Source organism: Pristis pectinata, chromosome 3, assembly GCF_009764475.1.
Source record: "Pristis pectinata isolate sPriPec2 chromosome 3, sPriPec2.1.pri, whole genome shotgun sequence".
Taxonomy (NCBI): domain Eukaryota; kingdom Metazoa; phylum Chordata; class Chondrichthyes; order Rhinopristiformes; family Pristidae; genus Pristis; species Pristis pectinata.
The window spans coordinates 55,237,059-55,255,787 of NC_067407.1; the positions used below are offsets into that span (position 1 = coordinate 55,237,059).

Sequence of the window (18,729 nt, forward strand, 5' to 3'; positions counted from 1 at the left end):
TAACCATTTGCTCCCAGGTTCCCCACCTTGTGTGACATAATGCTGCCACAGGGTGATTGGAGGGGCATAGATTAGTGACCGCCAACTGAGTCGGTTGCCTGGGCTTAACAAGCTGTCAATAACCTAATGCCAGATATTCAGAAACACTGAAACACAACTAATTCACTATTTTATTCACGTTATGGTTAAATGACTGTCCTTAATTTCCTAGTGCAGATCCTCCCCAGGGTTCTGTTCCTGAGAACTGTTTGTAACGCAAACAGTTCGCAAGTCAGAAATGTGGCCACAAGCTGAGTTCCCACACGACAGAAGATGCCTGCAACTCCACATCAGCCAGCAAATCCATCCTGCCAGTCTCCCAAACACTTGTTCGTATGTTCAGGCTATACATAAGTTGGGTGCTCTTAAGCGGTGGGCAACCTTTACTTGCTGTGATTCTGGTGTCCACATTGGGTCTCATCTGCTGCAGGATGAGCAATCAGATTCCCCAGCATAAGTGCTGAGGAATCATGACAAATTTGCCTACCACTGAACACCAAGAGACCACTAGCGAAGAGCAGCTAGTAAGTTCACACAGGAATCCCAAACTTGGTAGCACTTTGGGGATCTTGCAGGCTGCCATTTCCTGCAATTTAATCATACCCTCTAGCTTTTTCTGTATTATACAAGTCTGATCTGCAGCTGTGTCCTATCATCACATTAATATTCAAAAGATCTCCCACTTTCAGTATAGTTGTCCCGTTGCCTACCAAAAGAGCAGACAGACCAAGGCAATGCAAGGCTGAGATCAGCACTTCTGTCGATTTTGAACTTTGTTAGAGGTCTTTGAATTCTAGCCTGAAATTATTCAAAATGTAGGTGAGGGGAAAAAAGTTAAGGCTTAAAAATAGATTGTTAAGTTTATTTAAAACTATCCATTAAATTTTCAGTTAAATGCTGTGGAAAGCAAAACTTTAGTGGGTCCAAACAGTAATAAACTTAACAAGATTCAGTTCAAACTATCTAAATGCAAAGTAAGAGCAGAGCTGAAATGCCATTTGGTAATTAACTTATCACTACTTCTGATTAGCTTGCACTTGTTTTATACCATTAGCAACAGACTGAATTTAGGAAGAGACGAGACCATAGCAGTTTAGAATGGGCATTCTGGATCTCCCATTTCCACATACACACTTTTTAGCTGTGTATAATATTCAATTGTTGCTATTCCATTCTCCTTCCCGAAACCTACAATAAGAGAGTTGGAATTACTTTTCAGTTGGCCAAAAATGTGTTCATAAACAAGTGCTTCCAGAAAGGCAAAAGTGCTCCATACCTGACATTTTGTATCCTCCAAAAGGCAGCTCAATTGGAGAGACATTGTAGTTGTTTATGAAACACGTTCCTACCTCAAGAGCAGCTGCCATTCGATGAGCTCGAGTCAAATCTCTGGGAAAACAAGAGTCAGCTGCAAAAAGTTTCCAACAAAGTTGACCTGCTCCCACCATCCCACAACTGTCCAACCAAGTGCAAAAAAAGATTTGTTACAATTCCTTCCTTTGATGATATTTTACTTGTCCAGGCTATGTACCTTTTAGAGTAGCCAAGCCCAATGCAGAGCATTTCTCCTCTTTGCTATGGTCTCAGGACTGGAAAGTGCTACAAGGCAGCTACACAGTTTTCCTTGCTTGAACACTGAGTGCACCAGGTAGAATGGTTGGTTTTGAGCCTCCAGTTATCTCCAGCTGGATAGTGCAAGTAGACCACCAAACATGTTGAAATATAAAAAGCTGACCCAATATATCTTACATTGCATCTAATGGTAATAATATTCCCACAAGCTTGGACTGGCCATCTGATGAGAAAAACTATGGGTTTTGGGTGGGGTCAGCCATGGGGAGAAAACAAAATTGCTTGGCTTGGACTGGCTATTCAATAATAAGTTAGAATCAGTGCTGTTTTGTTGCTGGGTAGTGATGTATCTGCCCATAGCCAGCATAATGGGATCCACGCGCTGATGAACGAAGGGTGAACACAAAAGGTGAGGGCAGATAGACAGGCCAGGGGAACAGCCTGGCTGTGGGGACCCCTGTAGTAATGCTAGCAGCAACGCCCATGAGAAGCTGCACAACTTGTGGAGCTGTACACCGGAAGATGCTGTACTTCCCTTCAGAGCTCTCTGAACAGAGCCTGAGGGAACCCAGCTACGTCCAACACAGCTGCATACACGAGGATGCTGGGGTCAGTGATTTAAAACATCAAGGCCTTGGGCTGATTTCGGTTTTAATTTTATATCCAATCAAAGCTCTACCATGGATCCTTGCAACCAAACCACAATAATTTCTTCAGACAGCACAGAACATGGTAACTAACCATTATTGACTCCAGAAAAATAAGATGTGGTGTGATTTAAGGTGGAATGGGATGAAGTATCTGTACTGATTTTCTGTCCCGTCTGACCTGGGATAAAATTTAACATGTTGCAATCAGCTCTGGTCACCTACATGGAGGCTCACTGCCTGTGTGCAGGTGCTGGAGGACTGCTACAACAGGCCAAGTAACAGCTGGGCAGATCAACCCCTCACTGATGCACATTGGGAATTCTGGCTGACATGCCCTTGCCACCCCAGGGACATGGGTCTGTACCACTCTTCCTGCCAAGGGCAACTAACTAGATGGCCGTTCGGGAAAGAACACACAGCCTAAGTTCCAATACACTATTAATTGAATGGTTTAGTGTTAGAAGTGAAAGGATCTCTGTACCTGGTGAATACTCCAGCTGCCAAACCAAGGTCTGTGTTATTTGCTCTCTGTACAACCTCCTTCTCGGTATCAAATGATAGTACTGACATAACAGGTCCAAATATCTCCTCCTCAACACATGTCATTTCATCTCTGCAGTCTCCTGCAAACACACCCGTAGATACTGATGATGACTGGCACAGGTTGGAGTCATTTCCCAAGTAAATAAAAAGATAGCTGTGTCTTTATTTAGATCAAGCTTTCAGGTTACCATGGTAAGACAGAACTCTGTAAACTGCCTGTTTGTGAAATTAGGTCAACAGCTCATCGAAGGATTCAGATTAAAGGATTCATTCAGAGGGAAGATATTTCATTTTGGTGATGGTCAAAAACAATAGATTGTTTCTAATCTCCACATCTCTTGACAACTATTGATCTCAGCCAATGAAAAATACAAACTCCTGAAACAGATACTCTATTCTGTCACGGTAAAAGATTATCAGGCAGACGGAGGAAACGATTCAAGGATATGCTCAAAGCTTCTTAGAAAAAAATGCAATGTCCCTATTGATACACAGCCCCTGACCACTTAAAGTGCAGCATTCAAGATGGTATCAAAAACTGAGTCTATGCATCAGTGGCACAATGAAGTCCTGCGTAAATGGCAGGAGGAGTGCATTGCCTCCCATACCTTACCTCCAACCTTCACCTGCCTCATCATGTACCCCGTCTATACCTCTCGCTGCCTTGGTGAAGCAGCTAGCATAATCAAAGACCCCACCCACCCGTGTCACTCTCTCTTCTCCCCTCTCCCATCAGGTAGAAGATACAGGAGCCTGAGGGCACATACCACCAGGCTCAAGGACAGCTTCTATCCCACGGTGATAAGACTATTGAACGGTTCCCCTATACGATAAGATGGACTCTTGACCTCACAATCTACCTTGTTTGACCTTGCACCTTATTGTCTACCTGCAATGCACTTCCCTGTAGCTGTGACATTTTACTCTGTATTCTGTTATTGTTTTTACCCTGTGCTACCTCAATGCACTGTGCAGTGAAATTGATCCATACGAACGGAATGCAAGACAAGTTTTTCACTGTACCTCGGTACAAGTGGCAATAATAAACCAATACCAACACCCCTGCCCCAGCTCTGGCAGAGTCTGGTTCCCACATCGACTTCATCAGTACCCACAAAACTGGAGAGGAAGCAGGTCGTCCTTCATCCCGAGGGACTGTGAGAAATCAAAAATTTACAGCCCTCTGAAGAAATCTCTCCTCACTGTAACCACAAATCACTCGGCCGCTATCCCAAGCTACAATGACCAGCTTTGGGCTCTCCTGCCTGAGACAATGGCCTCTCACCACCTACCTGGCCAAACCCCAACAGAATCCTGTACCTTTCAAAGACATCATCTCCAATTCACTGAAGTGCAATGAAATAGGGTGATCCTCAGAGAATAAAGTCCTCATCGTGGAAATTAATCTGCTGAATTTATCCTGCTTTAAGTACAAGACCAAAAGCCACACACAACTCCAGCCTCAGCAGCTTTCTTACTCTTATATTCTGACTCCCCTGCAATAAAGGCCAAGATGGCATTTGCCTTCATAATTGCTTACTCTACCTGTATAAACTCTGTGCTATGTAGACAAGAAAATCCAGCTTCCTCTGAATTATATTTATGAGTTCTTTAGTGTTTGAAAAATACAATCCCTAAATCTATTCATACATTATGCACCATGTTTTTGACCACTCACTTAATCTGCCCATATCTAGTTGCATCTTCACAACTTACCTTTTAAGCTACATTTCAAACGATTTCAAGTCGATTAATTGCAGAACTAGACAACAATACCTAGAATACATGGCTTCATGAAATATCCCTCTTTCAGCTTTGGATCATCAGGAACAAACAGCTCACCACCGCACAGAACATTTGCACCCTACAAAGGATTAAGAACACATCATTCTCACACCAACCAATATCATTCAAAAACATCAAGAGCAAAATCTTGCACCTATACAGCACTGTTCATGCACAAGAGGGTATCATAGAACCATAGTTTTCAAACTTTTCTTCCATGTGATCCACTTTAACCAAATACTTTACCCACTCAACCCAATACCAACAGGTTCTGTATCCAGATGGATATTTAAAGAAGCAGAGATAACATCCACATGTTCCTCTATTGTGAGTTAAAAACATAACAGCAACTGCTGAAACGTTTAAGCTTGGGTGCCACTGGGTGCACAATATGCAAAGGAGTCCTAGAGACCTCCAGTGCAGTGTCTGAAACTCAAGCCATCCACTCTGCTTGAGAGTCCCTGCCCCCAATTCTAACTTTACAATTACAACAGGAAATATAGAGCAGCCAAAAGGTTTGGTTACCTGATCCTTGGCCTGCTTCACGTAGGACAACACTCGATCCAGGTGCGGTCGACTAATGAGTGCTCCCATTTGGGTATCTTTAAGCAGGGGATCTCCAAGTTTTATTTCTTTTGTCTTTGCCACCACCTTCTCCAGAAACTTTGACAGTATTTCTTTCTGTACAAACACTCTGGTGCCATTACTGCACACCTGAAAAGGTAGATAATAATATAATTTAATGAAAATAAAATTAACTTCCAGCAATGGTTCAGAAAATACATTCTCATATGGGGCAGAAAGATTTAGAATCAAGCTTCACAGCAGCAGTAAGCTCCAGCAGCGTACTAAGGCAGCAGTACTACAGATTGGTTATATCACAGGAGCTCCTTCAGCCCATCAAATCTGTACCAGCTCTATACAGGAGCAATCCAGCTAGTCCAACTCAAACACCCTCTTCCTTTGGCCTGTAAATTCTCTCTCTCAGTAACTAATCCAGCTCCCCCTTGTATGCTACAATTGAATGTCTCCCCTACTAAATCTGGTAAGGCATTCTTGACCTTAATCACTCATTAATACGCTTTTTCCTCACCTCACTTTTATTTTGACTTTGAAGCCAATTTACTTCTATGGTAAGACGCTGAACAAGATTGTCTTTCACCTTTCTCATCTTCTAAATACAATTATACAAGGAAATTCAAAACACCAAGCAGAATTTTGCATTTGGCTATAAACTGAGCTACTGTTTTACTGTGTGTAATAATGAGTATGATAAGTGGATGAAAGTTACAACTTCTTTCTGGTATATATCAAAATGTTGAACACAGCATCAGAAAATCTGTCAGGAGATGCACAAAATAGAATTAAACCAGTGAACGAATATAGTTAGAAAATCTAATGTCTAATGGAAGCAACTTTTGTGCGTCTCATCTGTTTTGCAATGAACAATAAGGATTTCTTCTGAAGACTGATTAAATGTGTAGCAATCCAGCAAGATTCCAAGTTCAATCCCTGCTGTGTGCAGGGATAAACAAGCTCAGCCATGTGCAAGGATGCTGTAAAAGAAAGACCTGATTTTACACTAGCTGGTTAGCTGGATAGTTTATATTGATTAATGTCTGGATTGAGAGCCAATGCAATGGTCTTCTTGGGTGCTTCCTTTTGGGTTAAGCCAACTTGCCTTCACTCCAGCTCAGTAGGTTCCAAGGTGGCCGTTGAGGCCAATATGGGATCTGCCACAAGTGGGGCAGCTGGTGCTGGATGGGGTGGGTGGGATGTTTGGGAAGTGTTGTGATCTTTCTGCCATTAACACTGGGCTTCTCTGTGCTCCTGGCAAATGTACCCAATGTTCTCAATGTTACACCAGATGCCCCTTCTCCACCTTGAGTGATCATGGGCCAAGGATGCCCAGGAATCGGTGGGACACGTTAAATGTTTTCCATGCTTTTGAGAACATCTTTAAATATTTCCCTCTGTTCACCTGGTTACCTCTTGTCGTGACGGAGTGTCTCTTTAGGGAGTCTGGTATCAGGCATGCAAATGACATGGCCTGCTCACCAGAGATGGCCGAGTGCAATTAGAACCTGGATGCTGGGGATGTTGGCCTAGAATAGGGTGCTGATGTTGGTTTGTTTATCCTGCCAGTGGATTTGGAAGAGTTTTCAGCATCAGCATTGGTGGTGGTACCTTTCCTTGCTTTGAGAGTCTGCTGCAAGAAGTCCCTATCTCAGAAGTATACAGGATCACTACAACCTGTAGACCATGAGTTCTTTGCCTGGTTTAATACCTTTATGTTCAAATACCCTTTTCCTCAGATAGCCAAAGGCTGTGTTGGTACACTGAAGGTGGCATCAATGCCTGCCGTCACTGAGGTGTGGAGTTCCATTGTCTGGGGTGGGGGGTGAGCATTGCTGCATTGCAAGGGCAGGTCATTCATGCATCTTGTATTGCAAATGTTTAGACCATTCCTGAACACTTCAGTGACCGTGTCAAAGGCTGGAGGTTTTGCTGATTGTTCTGCACAGGTGAATTGCATGTTTAAACAGTTAAAAGAATATCTTTGATTCAGGAAAAATTACAAAAGATACCTTATTTTACCCACCTCTCCCTGACTCAGAAAATTAGCCAGCAAAGCACCTTTCACAGCATTCTCCAAGTCACAGTCAGAGAAAATAATGAGTGGAGATTTCCCGCCAAGTTCCAGGGTGACATGCTTGACACTTTTTGCTGCCGTTTCCATGATCTAGAGATGTAGCACAGAAGCAGAATATTTGTTCAGTGCCGTGTACATCTGTCAGACTTCAAGAATTCTTAATGAGATACTCTTCACCTAAATTTTATTTCTGCATAATTTCTGTTAATTATTATTACCAGAGAATAATATCCAACTGTGTTTGTGTTACTTGTGCACTAAAAATTTGAAGAGAACTGGCACTTACATGGTGATATACTGCAACTGAGAGATGATTCAAAATACTTCAGTTACAACTAGTTATTCTGAAATAGAGTGAGCACATTTAATTTTGCTTGACATGGAATACCACGAACTGCAGCGTACAGGAATTATTTGGTATTGTAACTTAGGGAATAACATTGGCTACAATACCAGGAAAGCTCTTCCCTCTTTGAAGAGCGTCACTGCCCTGGGAGACTTCCCAAATGCCAATTTTAGTATTGCCGTGTACTGATATAACCATGCCTACCAAAAGAAGCATCATTGACTTTGGTGGACTGTTACAAGTTTACAGTCCACTTGAATTTTAACTTTTTGTTTTAGGTTTGGCACCTCCAATAATTGCACACTCCCTCCCTCTACAGAGCATTGAATCATTAGCCCAGATTATGTTGTCAAATCCCACAGTAGCGATTGGCTGCTAGGTCTTCTGACTCAAAGACAAGAATGCAGCCAAACTGACAGAAGTTTTGGTAAACAACTTGCACACAAATACATATTTCTGAGTGGCCATTTACCTGGGTCTTTTTGGATCTAATCGCACGTCTTAGGATAACACACAAAATCCTGGAGGAACTCAGCAGGTCAGACTGCATCTTGCCTGACCTGCCGAGTTCCTTCAGTGTTTTGTGTTGCCCCAGATTCCAGCATCTGTGGTCTCTTGTGTCTGCATTTCTAAAGATATCAGATTCCCAGTCTGGAACACATCATTTCTCAGCGTTTGACAAGAGAACAGCCTTTGCCCAGCCTTTCCCTGGTCCCTGCATAAGTCTTCTTGCCAAGGAACAAAGGATGAATTTGGGATTTTGTAGTCAACTTTCTTCCCTTTCTCCCCAAACTACATGCTATCCCTGAGTACCGACGGGTTCCGCTTTTACAGACGTCCTTAAGTTAATTCTCTCCACAAGTCGGAAGCTACACATAAGCCACTCAATATGATGAACACACTCCACAGTATTGTAATGAATGGCATCAAAAGCACATAAGACTGATTAGAAAAAACAATTACTAGAAGTAAAGAGAGATACGAAACTAGTTCTGCCATTCTTAGGAACGAACATATGTAAGTACGTCAGACTTCCATATTTAATAATATTATGGGAGCGCATTCGTACGTAGGGGTGTTCATAAGTCGGACGTTCATAACCTGGGGACGGTCTGTATTGATGCTGCTCTTAAAGTGACCGCTTAAAGCTGCATAAGAGCAGCCTGTGCACCTCTTCCTCATGGCTTCTGTTCACCATCACTCCGTATCAGACATCAAGAATTAATTCCCCTGATCAAGATCATAGAAACAAGCCTCATGGCCCAGCATTCAATGGTGTGCTACCTTGTAGTCACAACATGTGGCCAGGGAATGCAAGCTTGACGTTACTTTGGATGGACAGTTAGTTTAAAGTGACAGCTGCTCCAAACCATTGTGTGGAGATTCAAAATATTTCAGAGTTTAGACTTGTAACTGCAGTCAGTCTTTACCTTGATCCCAGTTGGTACACTGCCAGTAAAAGAAACTTTGGCCACACCCTTGTGTTTACACAGGAGATTTCCCGTTTCCACAGCTCCTTGAACCACGTTGAATAGGCCATTAGGCACTCCAGCTTGAGTGTAGATCTCAGCCAGCATCACAGCAGTCAGAGGGGTCAGGGGTGAAGGCTTGAAGACCATGGCGTTTCCTGGTTTCAGCAGATATAAATTTCAGAATACTCTTAGGTTTCTTTGTCTCTGAATAATAAGACAGTATTTCTTTCCACTTAACTTCATGTGAATGTAACATCCAGAGATAAAACCAAGACGTGGTGTTAACTTGATGAAGGACAGTCACTCATTAGCATTACCTGCAGTACTCGTTTGTACCTGAATGACATAGGATATATTTATCTGTTGCACGGTGGTTCAAACACTGGTAGTTGTGAAGGGAACAGACTTAAGTGATGCATTACAAGAACAGTTAATAGCATCCTTAGAAGGTAAATCATTACTTAGACAAACAACAATTAAGGCTGCTGCTGCACAATGCTGTTATGTGTATTTCTATGACTAATGGATTGACCTAAGGAGCAGTTCCTGACAGTCATTTGCAGTCACGGGCATTCGTAGAAAGGATATGTTGGCCTTGGAGAGAGTGCAGAATAGATTTACCTGACCACAAGGGTTGAAGTACAAGATAATGTTACACAAATTAAGAGAAATAATCTCTAAAATTTAGAACTTGGGGAAACAATTGAGGTTTTCAAGATATTATGTGGAATGGATAGACCCTACTATTCTAGTTGGATAATCTAGGACAAGATAAGACAAGATAAAATATCTTTATTAGTCACATGTACAATGAAACACACAGTGAAATGCATCTTTTGCGTAGAGTGTTCTGGGGGCAGCCCGCAAGTGTCGCCACGTTTCCGGCACCAACATAGCAAGCCCACAACTTCCTAACCTGTACGTCTTTGGAATGTGAGAGGAAACCGGAGCACCCAGAGGAAACCCACGCAGACACGGGGAGGACGTACAAACTCCTTACAGATGGTAAGGAGTAGAAGGCAGAGTCTGAAAATGAGAGAGTTGTGCAAAAGGGAAATTGCACTTGACAAATTTGCTAGAATTCATTGAGGACGTAACAAACAGGGTGAATACAGTGGAATCAGTGGATGTGGTGTTCTTAGATTTCCAGAGGAATGAGGAACCCAATGAGGTATCATACAAAAGGTTACGGCACAAGATAAAAACTCATAGGGTTGGGGAAAATATATTGGCATGGACAGAGGAGAGGCTAACTAACAGAAAACAGAGTTGGAATATTTGGGTCATTTTTGGATTATCAAATAGTGACTGGTGGGGTGACACAGAGATCAACGCTAGGGCCTCAACTATTTATAATCTGTTTTAATGACTTGGATGACGGGACACTGTAGCCAAATTTGCTAATGATACAAGGATAGCTGCATTAATCAAATTGTGAGGAGGATAGAAAGAGCCTACAAAGGGATATAGATAGATTAAGTAAGTGGGCAAGAAACTGGCATGCAGAGTAAAATGTGGGAAAATGTGACGTTATCTACTTCGGAAGGAATCAAAAACAAATTGTTATGGTACAAGGGGATCTGCAGGCCCTAGTACATGAAAAACAAAATGTTATAGGCAGATACAGCAAGTAATTATGATCATTATTGCAAGGGATATGAAGTAGGGAACAGCACTGGGAGCATTCTGTAAGAAGATACACTTGCATTTGAGGCAGTGCACATTGATTCCTGGAATAAAGGTATTAATGTAGGAAGTACGCTTGGGCATAATGTAGGAAGTTCACTGCAGTGTAGAAGAATGAGAGGTGATTTTATTGAAACATGCAAGATTCTGAGGGGGATTGACAAGCTGGCTGTTGAGAGGATGTTCCTCCTAGTGGGGGTATCTAGAATAGTTTCTGAATATGGGGTTGCCCATCTCAGGGGAAGGTGAAGAGGAATTTCTTCTCTCAGAGGGTTGCAACTCTTTGGAATCTTCTCAGGGAAAGAGCTGTGGAGCCGGAGTCATTAAGTCAGATCAGATCTTTATTAGTCACATGTACAATGAAACACACAGTGAAGTGCATCTTTTGCGTAGAGCATTCTGGGGGCAGCCCGCAAGTGTCGCCACGCTTCCGGCACCAACATTGCATGCCCACAACTTCCTAACCCGTACGCCTTTGGAATGCAGGAGGAAACTGGAGCACCTGGAGGAAACCCACACAGACATGGGGAGAACGTACAAACTCCTTACAGACAGCAGTCCGAATTGAACCCGGGTCGCTGGCACTGTAAAGCGTTACGCTAACCGTTGCACTAATATTTACAAGGCAGAGACTTACAGACATTGAAACTATGAGAGATGTAGGAGAGAGTGAGAAAGTGGTATTGAGGCCAAAATTGGATCAGTCATGATCTTACTGAAATGCAGAGCATGCTTAAGGGGCTGACTGACTTACTCTTGCTCCTGCTTCTTATGTTTGTCATTCAACTACGTTTCACAAGAAATCCTTAGATCTTAAATAAAATGTTAACATCTCATCAGAAGACCATGCCAAGGAATAAGCAATCAAGTGAACCTATGAAGTTGACAGACTGGGTAAGTCACTGCAGGGCACAGTCATGCTGCCAGGTGTGTCACAGCCAGAAACTTCTGGGCTTACGTAATCATCAGTGATAAGGACAAAAGGCAGAAAGAATCAAGGGCCAAGGTGGGTGGGAAATTTGATCTGGAAAATTCCTCTGATTAAAGGGAAACTGGATAGGCTGGGGCTTTTTCCCTTGGAGTGCAGGAGGCTGAGCGCGTTGACCCTCAGGTGTATAAAATCACGAGGGGCATAGATAAGGTGAATGGTCACAGTCTTTTTAACTGGGGTAGGGGCTCTAAAACTAGAGGACACAGGCTTTAGGTGAGAAGGGAAAGATTTAAAGGGGGTCCAAGGGGCAACGCTTTCACACAGAGGGTGGTGGGTATATGGAACGAGCTGCCAGAGGAAGTAATAGAGACGGGTACAATCACAATGTTTAAGAGACACTTGGGCAGGTACACGGATTGGAAAGGTTCGGAATGAAATGGGACCAACACAGGCAAATGGAACTAGGCACCTTTGTCAGCATGGACGAGTTGGGTTGATGGGCCTGTTTCTGTGCTGTATAACTCAATGATTTCCTCAGGAATTTAAAACAATTCTATGAGATCACATGGATCAGGTGTGGGACAACCTTCGAGAGTGAATTTACAACATAGAAAGACAATGTGTGCTCTCACCACAAGCCAGAGCTGGGGCCGACTTCCAGCAGGCGATCTGGAACGGGTAATTCCAGGCCCCAATCCCCACACACACACCCAGGGGCTCCCTCCTGGTGTAAGCAAATGATCCTCCAGATAGCTGAATGTGCTGGCCTGTGCTCGGGAATGAAGGGAAAATAGTTAGCACAAGATCTGGGAAACAGACAATTATTCCAGTAGAAGAAAAAGTAACATTATTCAATGTGGTGTTCTGTTCAGTAATTCACAAGGGTGATTTCACAGTCAATGTTACAGCCTTGAGCATGAGATCCAGGGTGAGAACGAAAGCAGTCATTATCAGTAACAGAATGAACAAACTCTGCTAAAGGATTGGCTATCAGTCATTTATGCGGTCAGGAATTCAACATGTCTTTACCCGAGCAAGATGGTCTAGATATCTAGGAATGCCATTTAAAATCATATTTTTGAAGGGCTCTCATTTACTGAACAGTTTTCAACAGGAGATAAGACATTAACATTTATTCTCTCTTTTGTGCAAACAGACCCAATGTAATCATAAAATCTTAATGTCATTATTACAACACCCTATTTGTTCACTGCTATCATGCAAAAATATGTTTGAAGATCAGGACGCAAAACCTGACACCAGGTTCATGGTGTACCAGGCAGCAATGACCCCTGCTTCATGTATGCTTTGGAAGCATGAACTTCCCACAGCAAACACCTGGAAAGTTACCACCAATGTTCTTTCCACAAAATCCTCTAAGTCCACAGACAGGATAAGTAAACCAACATTGAACAATGAATCTCTAATTACACTCAGCCAGTGAAATTTGGTTGACAATGTTTATCCCAGGCTCTCATAACAAGCATTCTACCCCAGCTCCATCACTGCAAGCAACTTCCTTGGAAGAGTTAGAGAACATTTCAAGGATGTTCTCAATGTTTCCTGAGAAAACTGTGGCCTCTTCATCAAATCTGGGAAACCCTTGGCCTGTGACTGCTCAAAATAGAGCTGCAGCTTCCAAGAAACTCAAGTCGCTTTAACTGGAGGTTGCAGAGGCCTATCCTATGCAAGGAGTTGTGAGCAACTCAAATATCACCTGCCCGCTGCGTCTCCTGCATTGGCCTCATCATCCCCCTCAGACCCGATGGTAGCTTTTTCAAAAATGCCTAACTCATTCCAACCACGCCAAAGGAAGATTTGGGGTACTGGTAGAACGAAACGTTTGGTGCCACATTGTGGTCAAATATGATACTGCACGGACTTTACACGGGAAAATTCACCAAAAGAAATGTGATGAGCAGAAGGAATAGGAAACAAATCAAGACCGTCAACAAATTAGATAAAGAAGAACAACTTGTAATTATCTAAAAAATTTAATCATTTAAAATACTCCAAGGAGCTTCACATAATTTGATACAAATGTAACACTGGATGGCCAAAACCTTGGTGAAAGGAGGAGAGCTGATCTTGTTGAGGGAGCTTGATCGGATAGATGCTCTGAGAAAGTTTGCCCTCATACGGGAATCTAGAACAAGGGAACATGGTTCCAGAACAAAGAGTTCCCAGTTAAGAAAGAGATGAGGAGGAATTTCTCCTCTCCGAGAATCGTAAATCTGTGGAATTGTCTCCCCAAGAGAGCTATGGAAAATGGATCATTGAAGATATTCAAGGCTGAGACAGATACGTTTTTGAACCAGAGGGGAATCAAGGGCTACGGAGATCAAGCAGGGAAGTGGAGCTAAGGCCAAGATCAGATCACAAGATCACAAGATCACAAGATCACAAGATAAGGGAGCAGAAGCAGGCCATTCGGCCAAGAGATCAGCCGTGATCTGATTGAATGGTGGAGCAGGGGCATATGGTCTACTCCTGCTCCAGTTCCTTTCGTTCTACTGATCCAAGCAGGTATTGAGGAGGTGAGAACGCTTGAGAGACAACTGATTGGAGTGGGAATTCCACAGGTTGAGGTTGCAGCTGCCAACATTTGAGTGATGGAAATTTGAGAAACTGACTTGAGTTCCACCAAGGCTTCGGACAGTTTCCTTCACTTTTATTAAAAGCAGTTGATAAAATTCATGGTTTCTTTTCTCAATTTTGCACACTTGTTCTTACCAGCTAGTGTTCCAGCAACACCAGCAAAGTATTCCACAGCCTGCCATGCTGTGTCCACATCAATCCTGGACTCAGTAATGGACTTTCCACTGTTGATGGATTCTACAACTGCAATATCTTCCCTCTGTTCCTGTTTCAAAACAAAAGCAAACATTTTAGTTGTTTGCACAGGACAAGCCATTTTCACTTCATACGCTGTTATTTTGAAGCTTTATTTGCCCTTTCCCCTTTCTCTTAAGGTTTCCTCCACCTCCCCCACAGTGTCATCTGGTACCAGCTGTTAGGAGATATTGGAGAAAATTTCAATAGCTTCCTCCTGACTTACTCTTGCGATGCTCACAACAGATTTTCACCAGTCTTTTCAAACAAGCTACTAAGAAACATAGCACTAAGACAAAGAAAAGGACTTGCATTTATTTTGCAAGTTTAGTATTGGATTAGCTGTTTGGATTGCAAGTTTAGTATCGGGTTAGATGTTTGCTTGGGTGTAAAATTATAATCTGACCACAGCCAATCCAAACCCAACCCAAGTACATACAATTTTTCCATACTCAATCATCACCTGAAATATAACAACCTCAACCTGGTCGGTTTAGAAGATGTGGCACCAAATATTAATCAGGAACAGAGACATGCAAAGTAATCACAACCAGATGAAGTAATCTGCGAGGTCAAGCTCTACACACATTTTCAGGTCCCATCAGGTTCAGACCCAAGAGTCAAGTCCTACTTAGGACGTCTTAAAATGCTTCACAGCCCAAAAGGTATTTCTTTTTTTAATAGGAATGCATGACAGCTACATTACACGTGGCACATTTCCATCAAAAACTCTGCAGTAATGATCAGATTATTCAATTTAGTCACAATGGTTGAGGGACAACCACACCAGGACACAATGGAGAACTCAATTGCTCTTTTTCGGGATGGTGCCTTATTCAGAATAATGATTCTAGGTCACTAGGTCAAAGTTAAAGGGGTTCATACCAACAGTCCTCTATATTGTAGGTTCCTAATATCATCTGGATCAGATCCCAACAGAAAATGGGTTCATAAACAGTAAGAATGTCAGTACAGGGCATCCAAAACAAAAGCAGGACAAATTGAAAACATGTGGTAGATCAAGTTAGTATTAACAGAGAAATCAGCCATTTAATGTTTCACATGGGAGCCAGGCACATCAGCCTCTCACCCCACTCCACAGATACAGACTGGTCTGCACATCACTTCCAGCCTGGCTTGCTCTCCTGTGTTTTTGTTTTTACAGGAAGTAGTCACTTTGGAATAATCTTGCACAATGAGTATGGGAGGTAAGAGAATTTTTATCATCAAACGGTAAAAACAGCATCTGGTGAGAGCATGCAACTTAAACAATGGCTTTAAGTGTATGCGCCACCTCCACTGGGATATACTATTTTCACTGAATTTTACAAATGTCACTCTGTCCAAGAACAACTGTTTTTAAACATCACTGGGACACTGACGAGCTGTTGGGAATTCTAATTCCTAGGAATCCATCTGATGCTCCATGAAATGTTCCAAATGTCATAGAATTCTCTTCTTCACAAACACTTCTGTAACCATGGTGGTGTTGCTTAGAAACAAATGATACATCCCTATAGGGTTATTTCCTCATTAGACTAAGCCCTTATTTACAGGACCACAGAGTACAGCCAGAAAAATGTGTCTCACAAGCTGTTAGTTGAAGTCATTTGTATTCAATTTTTTTCCCTTGCCTGAAAGATTAATTGCTTCTCCTCCAAGTCTTCATGTACTAATCCTCAACTGAAAGGACTGAGACAATCAGTGCCCAGGATGTGACATTGTGGCTATTAGTTGGAAATCACAGCAAGATGCTTCTCATATTTTATATAAACAGCAGCATAGGAGGAGGTTATTTGGCCCATCAAGTATATGCCGGCTGTCAGAGCGTTCCCATCAGTCACATTCACCCACATTTCCCAATAAACTATTCTCTCTCACATCCTCATCCACTCCTGATTCTCCCATCCACACCAATTAACCTACCCGCCCGCCTTTGAGAAGTAGGAAGAAACTGGAGCAGCCGGGGGGAAAACCCATGGAGTCACAGGGAGAACATGCAAGCTCCAGGATGTGGTTTGGAATACTTGAAAAAGGGTAAAGACAGAAAAGCAGCTGGATTATCCTTACAAGCAGCTGGATTATCCTTACAAAGAGCAAGTACAGAGAAAATGGACTAAACAGCCCTCTTCTGTGCTGTAACAAATCAGTGAAACAGCTGGGTTCTGCAACTGCAGAACAATACAACCACTCAAAAGCTTGCTGTATGGACGAAGGCTAAAAAAAAGCTGTAACTGCAGTTTCAGTTCTATTACAGCAATGAACTTGCTGCCAAGTATTGAATAAACATCAGCATGTTCCCTGATTGCTTACAGTTCACTTAATCCTGAGTCAACAGGTTTGATTATGATGTGCATCAACTGGCGGTAGGTGGGGAGGAACGAATGGACTCCTGCAGTGGTCCATGTAACTAGTCAAGGTCAAGTCTATTGTCATATGCATAAGTACATGTAAGTACTGGTGCAATGAAAAACAGCATCACAGGCACATTGCATTAGAGACACAACATTCACAAGAAAAATATAATTAAAAACAAATTATACAAAATTATACAAGAAAGTACACAATTAAAATGTTTTTTTAAAAGTCCAGTGTAGTGCAAAGTGGTCATAGTGTTGCTATACTGAGGTAGTGATTAGGGTTGTAGAGGTTGGTTCAAGGGAAGGGAGCTACTGGTACACGTAAGGGTCAGTCAACTTTCCACTCCAGATCCCTTTCCAGCAACACCAGCTGGAAAATCTCAGTTTGAGGAAACGAGATGAAGCTTAGCTCTAAACCCCTCAACAAACATCCTGCAATACCCATCTCCTCATGGGCTAAAATACCAAAAAGTTACAAGAAAGCCTTGGGATGCCAAACCTGAGCCTCTGGTTTGAGGAGGGAAGTGAAGAATAGAGCAAAGAATCGTGTTCAAAACTCTACACCCCTCTACTTAGAACGCTACACCCCCTCTACTTAGAACGCTACACCCCCTCTACTTAGAACACATGAAATAGCAGAAGTAGGCCATAAAACTCATCATTATATCATATTTAAAATGATCTTGGCCTCACTCCACTTTCTTGCCTGTTCTCCATAACCCTGCACATGTAATATCCAGGGATGCATAATTTATTCTGATCATGTGTTGATATGTGGCTTTATTTTGGGTATGTTTTATTTAACTCTCAAGCTTTATCCAACGCCTCCACGGTGTGTGGGAGCAAGGGTGAAGGATGAAGGACTTTGTTTTTTTCCAAAAAGTAAAAAAACTGCAGATGCTGGAAAAACTGTAGCATTCAACGGTGAGTCCTTTCAATTTCAGATAACCAGGCTTTCCAGTTTGTATCAGAACTGACCAATTGTGATGAAAGGTCACCAGTCTTTGACATTAATTCAGTTTGTCCCTCTCCACGGATGCTGCCTGAGCTGCTGGGTATTTCCAGCATTCTCTTTTATTTCAGGTTTCCAATGACAGCAGTGTTCTGTACCTCCCAGTTCCAGCATTGCTTTTTCTTTCTCTCTTCTCTGTGCTCATTCACCTTCTCCTACTTACATCTCCAAACAGATCATCTGTACTTACAAGCTTCCATCACCCTCATCGGTTTCTCTTAATCTCCACTCTATCACAGACATTCCCTCTGTTCTCTCCAGCCCTCCCGCTTCTCTGCAACTTAACCCATCTTTGATTTCTAAACGAAAGGTCATCGAACTCTGTTTCGCTCTCCGAGGATGCTGCCCAACCCGATTCTAATTTCCAGTATTTTCTGTTTTTACCTTAGCTTTTATTTTGCACACAAACAGAGGACATTCTTCATAAATAGGAAACAGATAGTAAATTGGACATAGAGCAGTTTGGAAGCAATTCTGCAGCTATCATTTACACCGTAGCAAATTCATGTTATGATTTGTGTTAACGGCTTGGTGGATAAAGACACCATTCAGCATGAACTGTAGGCCAACTCAGGATTTAACCTTACAATCTACACTGAATCAGCTGATTTTAGCCATGGTCACAGTTGGATTCACAAGGACTATAGTGCAGTGTAGTGGGTATACTACAGAACCAGTAATCTAGAGGACTGAACTGTCCACAGAATAACAGCTCCAATCCCACCATTTGAAGAATTAGAGTCACACAGTTATACAGCATGGAAACAGGCCCTTCGGCTCAACTCATCCATGCTGACCAAGATGTCTAAGCATGCTAGTCCCACTTGCCTGTGCTTGGCCTATATCCC

The 18,729-nt window shown here is 42.5% G+C and overlaps 1 protein-coding gene across 1 annotated transcript in view; it reads right to left on the reverse strand.

Moving 5' to 3' along the window:
- Positions 1-87: 87 nt before the first annotated feature.
- LOC127567850 (4-trimethylaminobutyraldehyde dehydrogenase-like) overlaps positions 88-18,729 on the reverse strand; it is a 44,485-nt gene continuing 25,843 nt past the window's right edge. The window contains exons 3-11 of the mRNA XM_052010989.1: positions 14,411-14,540; positions 12,310-12,444; positions 9,019-9,215; positions 7,192-7,332; positions 5,115-5,303; positions 4,581-4,668; positions 2,743-2,884; positions 1,316-1,428; positions 88-1,227 (exon numbers count right to left, since the gene is read on the reverse strand). Coding sequence (XP_051866949.1) covers positions 1,133-1,227; positions 1,316-1,428; positions 2,743-2,884; positions 4,581-4,668; positions 5,115-5,303; positions 7,192-7,332; positions 9,019-9,215; positions 12,310-12,444; positions 14,411-14,540 — 1,230 coding nt within the window. The 3' untranslated portion in view covers positions 88-1,132. The remainder of the gene's footprint in view (positions 1,228-1,315; positions 1,429-2,742; positions 2,885-4,580; positions 4,669-5,114; positions 5,304-7,191; positions 7,333-9,018; positions 9,216-12,309; positions 12,445-14,410; positions 14,541-18,729) is intronic.